This window comes from Eulemur rufifrons, chromosome 3, assembly GCF_041146395.1.
Source record: "Eulemur rufifrons isolate Redbay chromosome 3, OSU_ERuf_1, whole genome shotgun sequence".
NCBI lineage: Eukaryota > Metazoa > Chordata > Mammalia > Primates > Lemuridae > Eulemur > Eulemur rufifrons.
The window spans coordinates 2,956,462-2,969,209 of NC_090985.1; the positions used below are offsets into that span (position 1 = coordinate 2,956,462).

Below are 12,748 nucleotides of genomic sequence, written 5' to 3' on the forward strand. Positions count from 1 at the left end.
GTGACAGTCAAACGAGAAATGAACAGCATATGGAGAGAAAACAATCCTAAGAATTACCCTGTGGGGCAGCCCTACAATCCACCTGGCCCAGGAATTCTGCTTTTGTCAGGAGTATCAAGGGGAGCTTTAGAGCAGGGTGTGGTTGTCGTCATAATGTCGAAAGCTGAGAGAAGCGCTGGTGCTCCAAGTTAGCCTTGGGTACCGCTGTGTCCACAGGCTTAGTTGCCACCATGTAAAAATGGACAAAAAGCCCGGAACAGACAAGCTGAGCTTGTTTGTTTATTTGCTTCATACGTGTATGGCATATGCCCTTATGTGGACAAGACCAAAATAAGGGACACACCTGGAAATGCAACTAAGTCCCTAAATGCCAAGTCAAGCCTCTCCAAATAGCTGTGTTTGTGTATTTGTTGCCGTTTTCTGAGTTTTCTCTCTTTAAAACCCAAGTGGCCTCTAGTTCCCTTTTCCAACATCCAAAGCTGTTTATGCTGGTTGTCAGTTCCGTCTCTCTCCCTCTTTCTCTGAGCAGGAAATTTGTGTGTTGTATCTGGATTAATTTCTGATTTTTCTCATAGCAAAGGTTTTGGCTCCAGGCTCCTGCACCTTGTGTCTGCCTCACTGCATGATGGAAACGACATCCTGTGTGCAGCCCTGCGCGCTTTCTCCAGCGTGGGGCTGTGCCAGCAGCATCTCACTGCCATGTCCTGACGCAGGGTGAGTCCCAGGGAGGACAGGAATGATTGTTTGGCAAGGTGTGGACGCAGGAGCTGCGTGGACTCAGCAGGCCCTGGTGATGCACACGGTGGGGGAGACGTGGCTTCATTTCCCACATTTCTTTCACACAAAGCGTGATTATAGGGAAGTGCTTCCATATGGCCTGAGGAAAGTCCCAGCCAAAAACAGCTTCAGCTGGCCAGTTTCAGAGCCGGAACAGACACAAATGGGCCATCGTGAGAATCAAGAACAAGAAGCACTGTGTCTTCACGCAGGCAGGACCTTTGCAACCTTTTGCCTTAGCTCAAGCGCATGCACAGACCCTGATGAAATGCCAGTGTCCTGTGGGATGTGCCCAGCTTACATCATGTCACTCATGCCCTGCAGTAAAGGATCTGTCTGTGTACTCCAGTTCTTTCTTCGTAGAAACTGATCAAAAACATTAGGTGTTTTAGAAGTTCTTAACCTGGAATGTCTTAAATGGGCATCAGGGATCTGAGGCCCACCCCCAAATAGCAGAAGGGCAAATTTGGGGCTTATAAGTACACATACAATTTCTGGAAAGAAAATGTGTAACTTTCAATGGATTCTCAAAAGGATCTACTATCCAAAAACTAAAAATCAGTGTGTGAGAGAGGAGCTGGGAGGATATGAGCTACCTTGCGTTTCAGAGCCTCCTCTGTACACTTCTCCAAAAAAGACTGGCTTCTTCCCACATTCACTCAGCTTCTACCCTAGTTAAATTAGAATTATCTCTATTTCTAGTCTCTCTTGGACCCTGACAAAACAAGGTCTTTTCTGATGAGATTTCCAAGCTTTTTAAGGCCAACACTAACTCCAGGCACTTCCCCAACACCCTGGCCTGGCTATTATCTCCCCGCCTTGGTCCTCCTTCCTGAATGAACTCTGCTCAGCACAGCCTGTCTCTTCAAACTGTCTGCCCCTGATGTGAGTCCTCAAACTTTGGATTCTCCTACAATTCACTCTTTTTGACACTTTCAAGGTTTTCCTCCATACCCACCAGTAGCTCTCTTAAAAATAAACCCCTAGATGGACCAAGTGTTGATTTAAAAAGATGTTTACAAATACCCACTTAAGGGCATACATTTAAGGTATATAGGATGTATGACATGTGTTGGTACCCAAATAAGTGGCATTTTTAATAAAAACACAGCTAGCCCTTACTGAACACTCTCAAGGTACCGGACCATTTGGAGGGTTCAGCGTGAACTGATTTATTGACTCCTGACAGCAGCTCTGTAAAGGCAGTATTATTGTTATTCCCAGTTTAAAATGAGAAATCCAAGATACATATGAAAGTTAAATAACTTGCCCTGCTTACACGGCTAGCAAACCAACCCACAATTTAAACTTAGGCAGTCTGGCCCAAGACTCCAATTTCTTAACCACTTTCCTACATTGCCTTTCATAATTAATTATGGGAGATGTTTCTTAACATCTCTGGTCTTCAGTTTCCTCATCTTTAAAATGGGTATGACATTATCAAAACTACAATGTAAAACCAATAGAATTCTGTGGTAAGATATGACTGAAGAAAACACTGGGAGTCACAAAGCATTGTAAGTACTTGGTTTCCTGCCTCCTTAAAAGCCAGGGTGTCACATGCCACAGTTCTGGTCAATGAAGCAAAATCCCCTGGGGAAGACTTCCCTTCCTGAATAAAGAACACAGTTTTAAAGAATGCCTTTTGCGCTGTCTTCTTCCTCAGTATCTGGCATGTGGATGTGACATCTCAATGTCCAGTAGTGACTTTGCAGCCACGTAGGCGAAAGCACACTCTAAGGACCTGAAAAAGAGTGAGGAGCCTGGCTCCTCAAAGACACGGTAGAACAGTGTCCCCAGCCTTGATTGCCTACTGCAGACTTCCTGTTAGAAGAGACACATGCAACTCTGAAGTTTACAAGTTGAGTTTTTATGCTTTTCAGTAGAATGCATTCCTAACTGATACACCACCATTCAAAGCCCCCTCCTTCATGAAGCCCATGGATTGCAGCTCCCACTAATTCGTGGTTTCCAGTCTCAGCTGGGCCCTTACAGCTATGCCTCTATCTTTTCACTGTCCTTGATGAGTTCCTTCTCCTCCTGTCCTCCGTGGGAACACACTCGAGTCTCTGGGCCCTCCCTCTTGATGGCTGACTCTACCTCTTAATGAAGAGTCAAAACCAATAGACTGGAACTCCTGTGATTTCTCACCATGTTCTCCAGCTGCACCTGTGCAGTTATCCAGCTGTTGACCTGGGGTCAGTGTGCCCCCTCCTCTGGTCCTGGGCAAATGCTTCCTTCTATGTATTCCCACCTTCTCTTCATTCATCAACCCATTGCAATCAAGCTTTGGTTTCAGCCTGAAATTCACTGACATCACCTTGCTAATGTCACTAATGACCTTCAAATTGCTAAACAGAAATTTGGGGGCCCTATTCCAGGTGACTTCACAGGAGCATTTAATATGGCTATTACCTCCTTTTTGAAGTTACTTATTCCTTTGGCTTCCATGATACTGCTCTTGCTAAGTTCAGCATTTACCTACCTACTCAGGTGAATTTCCCTAAACTTCTTCCTTGGCTAAATGCCTTGACTTCAGGTGTTATAGGTATACAATTTTTGGCCTTTTGTTATAGTCCACATACTCTCTTTGGGTGGACTCACCTACATTGACAACTGAATACCACCAACAAGGGGGTTTGCTATCAGTCATGATGGACTAACATGTTTCAGAGCAACCTTCCAACCACAAACAAAATACACTGGACATCTGTTTGAAGGCATCAGAAAGGTTACCAAGGTATTGAATACTTACGGGACCAAAATTCCAGGAAGAAAAAAATCCAGGGATTTGGGCTCTCACCTTTGATATGTGTCTCCTCTTCATTAATTCCCTACCCAAATTAACAGCAAACATCCACCCAGCCGCTCAAGATGGCAAATTTATATCATTCTAGCCTCTTCTTTCTCTTTTCTTCTTTTCTTATTCAAAGAATTACCGAACTCTGCTCATTCTACCTCCTAAATATCTCTCCAGCTATTCCTTTGTCTACATCTCTGCCATGCTACCCTAGACCAAGGCCTCATATTTTAAACACTCTTGAGTATTTCCTAAAAATCTTCCTATTTGGGGTCTCTGTTTCCAGGCTCCCCTCACAGGTAATCCAGCCTCCACATGCCATGAGAGAATTATTTTACTGAAACACAAATCTAGCCGTGTCACTGCACTGCTTAAATTGCTTTCATGACTCCACTTCACCTGAAATATAAAACACAATAATGGAGGCTTTTATGGCTGACTCCTGAATGCCATTCTTATCTTCCACCCTATTCAATGTGCATTCAGGCCCAAGCAACATATTAGTAAGCAGTTCCTCAAAAACTCCAGGCTTCCTCCTAGTGTCATGCCATGAACCTTGTGTTTCCTATGCCTGCAGAACCTTCCACCACTCCTATCATGATGTTCCCATTTGGAGGAGTAAGTAAGATCTCAACTTCATAAATTACATCAAACTAAATTAAAATGAATAAAATATTTAAAAGTAGAAAAACAAAACCATAAAAGTACTGGCATAAAACATGCATGAACAATTTTTTCCCTTTAAAGCAGAGGTCCACAAACTGCAACCTGAGGGCCACGTTCAGCCTGCAGGCTACCTTTGTAAATAAAGTTATATTGGGACACAGTCAGCCCATTTGTTTCCAGGTATCCGTGGGTGCTTTTGCACTGCAACAGCCAGTCTTGAGTAGTTGAGGCAGAGACTATATGCCCTGCAAAGTCCAAAATATTTACTATCTGGTCCTTTACTGATAAAGTTCACTGGTCCCCAAATTAAAGGATTAAAAAAACAAGTTATTGAAATAAAAAGATGGAAATTTCTGAATACATAAAAATTAGAAAGTATTGATTCTAAAAACACAAAATTGAAAGTCAAATAACAAATTGGAAAACACATTTGAAATAACTATAACAGTCAAAAGGCCAGTATTTATGATATGTTAAAAACTCACAACAGTGAGGAAAAGATCAACATCTGAATAGGAAAATGGGTAAATAGCTTCAATAACTAACTGAAAGATAAAAAAGCATCAATGGCCAATACATATATAATATGACAATATTTTCTACTTTGTTAGCAATTAAAGGAAAGCAAATAAAAGAAATAGTTACTTCACGATTTACCCGAAAAATCAGCAAATATTTTTTAAAAATAGTAATACTCTGTATTGGCAAAGGTTCAAAGAGCAGGTACTCTTCTAAAAGAAAGTGGGAAACAAAAATTTGATATATACTTTTTGGAAGAAATTTGACTTTAGAATACTGGTCAAAAGTTATTCCAACTAAAACACCTTAGCATGCCCAGGAAAGGTTATTCCAGTAATAGATGGTCAGAAACACACCTTGCATTACGACAGCATAGCATTCACTTCACAACCTACTTTTTTCAGGAGACACGTGTGACTTCGCCTGTCCCCGCACCAGCCTGCAGGTGGCGCCGTCGCCGGCGCAGACTCCGCAGTTGTCCTCCCGGGCGTCGCTGCCCAGCCGCCGGTCGCAGCCCACAGCCTGCAACACAAGCTCCGGTGAGGGCGGGAAGCCGAGGAGGAACCTTACTTACAGGGTTGTCCTTCCTACATTTATGGGTTGGCTCTCTTTTATGAGAACATTGTTTTGTAAATCTGAATGATATAAAGCCTTACAGTAGAGTATCATTTATAGGATTCTTACGCAAGTCTCAAAAAATTAAAAGAGTTGAAACCACATCTATACATTATTATTTCCAAAATTTTGGTGTTGAAGGGAAGGAGAAAAATCAAATGAAAGTTTCAAGGAGAGGTAGCAAAAGTTCCGAGGAAGTTTAGGAAATAGCCTATGAGTAGAGATATTTTCAAATTCAAAGGGCTGTCATGAAGAAAAGGTCTACATTTGATCTATTTCTAAATGGTAAAAGCTACAGGTTTAGCCATAATTTAGTTCAATATGAAAAAGTTTAAAAAGTCAGAGTTATCCAATAATAAGTATTCAATCATGGGCTAGGAGACTTCTTGGTAGGAAAATTGTAGGGAGGGTGATAAAATTATTGGATGAGTAGCTTAATTCAATGACTTTTGAGATCCTTTAACCCTGATTATAAAGTAGTAATAAATTAATAATAGTTGATTTTATTGAATGCTTACCATGTGCCTGGCATTATGCCATCCGTGCATACTGTACACATTATTTCATTTAATCTTCAGAGCAATTTTATGTGATACAAGTGATGCCTTTTACCTCCATTTTACAAATAAGGAAATCTACACATTACTGAGTTAAATGATTTGCCAACATTACACAGTTAGTATTTGGTGTCAGTAATGATTTTAAAACCCAGGTCATCTGACACCAGAATCTTAACACTATACTATATCAGCAGATAACAACAGAAAAAGCCAGTTACATGGACCATTGTATTAACATTTACAAGTACATGTGGAACAACTTAAGAGTGATTGATTTTGGAAACACACTTACATGGTTGGGATTCAATCAATGAGTAACTTGTGTTCATGCAACTTTCTCCAAGGGGAGTAATTCTACCATTAAATTATAGAAACACTGTTCCCGGGCCAAGCTCTGTCCTCACACATTCGTGTCCCTGAGCACTTTGCATTTCATGAGAATGAGAATCAACCTCTATCTAGTTGTCCAGGAAGGGTGTGGGTTTAGAAGCTAGGAGAGCCTTGTTTTGAAGACGGTTTAGAGCTTTGCAAGATCTTGGGCAATGGAATACCTCCCCAAGCAATTATATTTGCTTAATAATTTTTTTAAGTTACAATTCATCCAAATCTTACAGCCAAATAAAGCATGTGAAAACATTACAGAAAAATGATATTTGAAAAGAAGTTCTGGTTGCCTTGTGAGTCATAGGGTATAAGCCAGAACTGCCCTTCAAATTAAGGGGCTATTGAATTCTGACTTTCCTGTCACATCATAATCAACAATAAGCAACTTTTTAAAAATTCCTGATGGTTTTCAACTTCCGTGACATCTCCTGAAGTCATCATCTCTAATTATAGTGATTTATTGAGTACTAATTGATAAACACACCAATAAAATTTATTAACATCGATTAAATAACCATTTTCTATAGTACCAGGCACTACAGAGTATAAATTAATAAGATAAGATTCTTATTGTACAGTGTAGTTAATGAGACAATTTACACGAGATTGTGGATAACATAAACACATATTTTAAATATATGAGCAGTCCTTTTTGGAATAAATGCTCATCTATAAATCATTACTTCAGCTAAAAAATATTTCACAGTCCTGCATATGATTTCCTAATCAGCTCAAAGAAGACAGTGTTTAAATAAGCAGCATTAATCCAAATTAAGGAAAATATGAATTTTCCAGAGAAGTCAAATTTAATCCTTCAAGAACAAAACAATTTTTTTAATCAATCTCTGTTTGAGATCTCTGAAAATTAGATTCTACCTTAAGAAAAAAAAAATCTGACATTTCTGCCTCAAAAATCAGAGTATATGGAGTGGTGGTAGTCACTAGGAGTATTCATAAACATTTAGCTTCTCTTTCAGTCCACGGAAGGGATGCACTCCCCCACCCCCTTGGAAGTTAGATGTGCTCATTGAGCATCTTTGGCCAATGAAATATGAGTCTAAGTGATCTGTGTCACTTCCATAAGAAGCTTTAAGGATTAGTACATAAGTCCCTTGCACTACTGCAGTTATGATGTTAAAAATGTGTTAAAATAAAGCCTCCCTCAGCCTGAGTCTCTTAGATATACAAAGAGTAGAGACTCCTGCTGACCTAGCCTGAGCAAGTAGCATTAGCAAGACATAACCTTTAATTGTTTTAAAACCACCAAGCATGGGGTTTGTTGGTTACTGCAGGAAAAACTAACCTGTATTACACAGGAGAACAATTTAACCATTAATGGATAAAGCAGGGTTATTAACAACAACGTGAGTTTACAAACTGGAAGTTTCACATTAAAATCCAGATTTCTCGCTTCTCTTGACAAAAACAAAAACAAACAAAACAAAACCTCTAACATGTTTATACATAGTTGCCCCACCACAATGAGCATGTATTCTTCAATTCACCACTGCACTCACCCCTCGCTATGACTACACCTGGGCAGTTTCCCTCTGGGGTGGTGTGTGGACATTTGAGTTTTAATCCCTATACTAAGCTATCTATGCATGATTCACCAGTTGTACTGACTATGCTTTACTGGAACTACATCTTATTTTCAGTTACAAACTTCAGCTATACTTGTAGCAATGCAAAAAGTATCATCAGTATAGCTCAGTATTAAGACAATGGACTCTGGAATTAAGGTGCCAGGGTTCAAATTCCATCTCTACCATTTTCTAGCTATGTGCAATAAAGTGAATATTTATGTCCCTCCCAAAATTCCTACATTGAAACCCAACACCCAAGGTGATGGTGTTTGGATGTGGGCCCTTTAGGAGGTGATTAGATCATAAGGGTGGAGCCCTTGTGAATGGGATTAGTGCCATTAAGAAAGAGACGCTGGAGACCTCCCTCATCCCTTCCTCCATGTGAGGACACAGCCGTCTATGAACCAGGCAGCAGGCCCTCACCAGACACTGAATCTGCCGGCACTTTGAGCTAGGACTTCCTAGCCTCCGAAACTGTAAGAAATCAGTTCCTTTTGTTTACATGTCACCCAGTCTATGGTAGTTTGTTATAGTAGCCCAAACAGACTAAGATACTCTGCAACCTGGGCAAATTACTTTGCTTCTTCAATTTCCAGTTTCCTTATAAACAAAGCAAGGATAATTACTGTACCTCCATCATAGGGTTATTACGAACTCATACGGCAAGGTGCTTAGACAATGCCTGATAACTTGTAAGCACCCAATGTTAGTTGCTATTATTTTGATTATAAATTTTAAGTGGTTTCTTTGTTTACCCAGCCATCGGGGAATTCAATAAACATGAGTGAAAAATCAGACTTGTTCTGCAGGCCTGTTACCAACCCCAACCTGCCTCTGATACAAATCAGACGTCCAAAACAGAGGCAGAAGCAAATTTCATTCAGTGAGCATTGTTGTCTCATGCTGTGTGTTGTGCTCAGGCTAATGGAAAGTTGTTCCCAAGAGTGTTGTGACATGTTCATTTAAATGAGGAAATTGTAAACACATTTACAAAAGTTATCTGTAGTCTATGCCAAGTAATCATCAGGGGTCACTTCAGTGATCTCGAGGTGAGCAGAGATAATCATACATTTTGCTTTCTCTCACCCAAATGACTGCTGATGTCCCTGGCTACACTGAACAAGAAAGGGAATTTATGTGAACATTACCCTGTTGAAGGAAAGATACTGAATTCATACAAAGTGTAGAATTATTTTTTCTAGATCAACGAAAAAAGATGTTGGTATTTTAATGGGGATTGCAATGAATCTGTAAATCACTTTGGGTAATGTAGACATTTTAACAATGTTGATTCTGCCAAAGCATGAGCATGATATGTTTTTCCATTTGTTTACATCCTCTGCAATTTCCTTCCTCAGTGTTCCGTAGTTCTCCCTGTAGAAGTCTTTCACCTCCTTGGTTAAGCATATTCCTAGGTATTTTATTTTCTTTGTTGCTATTGTGAAAGGTATTGAGACTTTGATTTGATTCTCAGCTTGACTATCGTTGGTGTATATGAATGCTACTGATTCGTGTACATTGATTTTGTAATCTGAGACTTTGCTGAATTTATTTATCAATTCTAGGATTCTGTTGGCAGAATCTTTGGTGTTTTCTAGATCTAAGATCATATCATCAACAAAGAGTGATAATTTGACCTCTTCTTTCCCCATTTGTATACTCTTGATTTCCTTCTCTTGCCTGATTGCTCTGGGAAGGATTTCCAGCACTATGTTGAACAGAAGTGGTGACCTTGTTCTGCTTCCAGTTCTAAGCAGGAATGCTCTCAATTTTCCTCCATTCAGTATGATGTTGGCTGTGGGTTTATCATACATGACTTTTATGATATCGAAAAGACTCCAAATAACCAAAGCAACCTTAAGCAAAAAGAACAAATTGGGAGGCATCACTTTACCAGACTTCATGCTATACAACAAGGCTATAGTAAACAAAACAGCATGACACTGGCACAAGAACAGAGACACAGACCAATGGAACGGAACTGAGAACCCAGATATAAAACCATCCTCATATAGCCATATATGATCTTTGACAAAGCAGACAAAAACATACGCTGGGGAAAAGAATCCCCATTCAACAAATGGTGCTGCAAAAATTGGATAGCCCCATGTAGAAGACTGAAACAGGATTTGCACGTCTCACCACTCACAAAAATTAATTCATGATATATTACAGACTTAAACCTACAGCATGAAAGCGTAAGAATACTAGAAGAGGTTGGAAAAATTCTTATAGATATTGGCCTAGGCAAAGAATTTATGAAGAAGACTCCAAAGGCAATCACAGTAACAACAAAAATAAATAAATGGGACCTGATTAAATTACAAAGCTTCTGCACAGCCAAGGAAACAACCAATACAGGGTTCTGATGCACACTCAAGTTAAAGAAGCACTGATCTGGAGGAATCACAAGAAGTTATATATTTTGACTCTACCTAGACACAACTGACACTATTTTAAATATGTAAAACATGATTTCAAGGCTAGTACCATTCTCTAAAATATTTTGTTCATTAAAATGATAGAAAACAGTATTTGCATATGTATGAACAACAGTACAGACGAAAAGAATTCTGTTTATTGAGGGTGGGTGCAGCACATCCCTGAACCAGGAGTATGGGAGGCAGATGCAGCTTACCTGGCAGATGCCGCTGATACACATGTCCAGGGAGTCAGCGTTGCAACGAGTTCCATCCAGTACCTTAGGTGCCAGCTCTACCACCAGGTTTTGTCCCCGTGCATGACACTTGAGCGCGCATGGGGCAGCAGGATCATTATACCGTGGAAGCCACTCATAATAACGTCCTTGATACTGAACATCATTGTAGGCTGAACACTGCTGGGCTCTAAAGTCTTCCGCATCTGGAGGGCAGTCCTGGAGGCAGAGAAAAAGGATCACACTCACATCACCCAGTGACAGGGCCCAATGGAAGGCTGAACATGTTCACCAGAACCCCATGAGAGCACCCCCACTTGCCGCCCTCTGGGAGTCACTAATCCCTTTTTTTTTTTTTTAATTAAAGTTGAATCTATACCTGTGGAATTCCACTGGCATCTCCACAATAATGATCTATACAGGTGATTATCTCATGTATTCGGATCACTCTTCCACCTAGGTATTTTTCCCAGATAATCAAAGCTTACAATAGACAGACATCAAATTTTGCCTTAGTTTAACTATCTTGGATATAAATATTCAAATACATTAATTACATAGTTGCCTTCTTTTTGAAACAAGGGAAACTAAATGCTTTTAATTCTTCCAAGTGATTCAAGGTCTTCATAAAAATCTTGATTATTTTCAAAGACTAGTTTCTAGAAATAAAATTTGAGTCAAAAATATGCAAATCTTATGGACTATTCAAAATATTTTCAAATTGCCCCCCAGAAAAGAATTATCATCATCATCAGGCTACATAAGTTTCCTTTTCTCATTATCTCTTCCCAGTGTAGATATTATTAATTTTCTATATTTTTTCTAATCAGAATTGTAAAATAGAATTTCATTATTTTCAGTTGCATTTCCTTTTTATTTTTTAGGTTTTATATGTTTTCATGTATATTTGCTTTTTGTATCAATTCTTTAAAATTTTTTTGTTATGTCCTTTATTCATGTATGCATTGGAATGTTTGTCCTGTTATTTTTAGCAGATAAAATTCTTTTTTTTTTTTTTTTTGAGACAGAGTCTCACTCTGTTGCCCAGGCTAGAGTGAGTGCCGTGGCATTAGCCTAGCTCACAGCAACCTCAAACTCCTGAGTTCAAGCGATCCTCCTGTCTCAGCCTCCTGAGTAGCTGGGACTACAGGCATGCGCCACCATGCCAGGCTAATTTTTTCTATATATATTTTTAGCTGTCCATATAATTTCTTTCTATTTTTAGTAGAGGTGGGGTCTCGCTCTTGCTCAGGCTGGTCTCGAACTCCTGAGCTCAAACGATCCGCCCACCTCGGCCTCCCAGAGTGCTAGGATTACAGGCGTGAGCCACCGCGCCCGGCCAAAATTCTTAAACTTGATAGTGAAGCTATAAATTCTTTGTCATTGTGTTGGAAATATTTTCTCCATTTAATTTTGGTTTTGGTACTTTGCAAAGTCAAGAAGTTTTACATTGTTATAGAATCAGCTCTATTAATATTTCTCCTTAAGGTTTTCTTCTTGGCCGGGCACGGTGGCTCACGCCTGTAATCCTAGCACTCTGGGAGGCCGAGGCGGGTGGATCGCTCGAGGTCAGGAGTTCGAGACCAGCCTGAGCAAGAGCGAGACCCCGTCTCTACTAAAAATAGAAAGAAATTATATGGACAACTAAAATATATATATACAAAAAAATTAGCCGGGCATGGTGGCTCATGCCTGTAGTCCCAGCTACTCGGGAGGCTGAGGCAGTAGGATCGCTTGAGCCCAGGAGTTTGAGGTTGCTGTGAGCTAGGCTGACGCCACGGCACTCACTCTAGCCCGGGCAACAGAGTGAGACTCTGTCTCAAAAAAAAAAAAAAAAAAAAAAAGGTTTTCTTCTTTATTAATTGGCTTAGAAATGCTTTTTTCACTTTGCCCTAGGAACAGATAAATACTTAAATGCATTTTTGTAGTTCCTTTATAGATTAGCAATCATATTTAATTCTTTGTTATATTTGAAATGTATTCAAATTAATGGTGTGAGGTAGAAATCTAGCTTTATTTTTTCCACAAAGAGTTATTGATAAATTATCAGGATTTTAAAATATAATTTCTTTCATTTCCCCCTTTTTAATACTTTTGCATTTTACCGCTTATGCTTCTGGTCTTAATAAAGTGCCTCAAATCCTTTTTGGAAATAGGTAGGGAATAAATAGAATATAATGAGCAA

General features: G+C 39.6%; 1 protein-coding gene across 1 annotated transcript in view; it reads right to left on the reverse strand.

Moving 5' to 3' along the window:
* ADAMTSL3 (ADAMTS like 3) overlaps positions 1 to 12,748 on the reverse strand; it is a 277,061-nt gene that overhangs the window by 145,603 nt on the left and 118,710 nt on the right. The window contains exons 5-6 of the mRNA XM_069465643.1: positions 10,546 to 10,782; positions 5,158 to 5,284 (exon numbers count right to left, since the gene is read on the reverse strand). Coding sequence (XP_069321744.1) covers positions 5,158 to 5,284; positions 10,546 to 10,782 — 364 coding nt within the window. The remainder of the gene's footprint in view (positions 1 to 5,157; positions 5,285 to 10,545; positions 10,783 to 12,748) is intronic.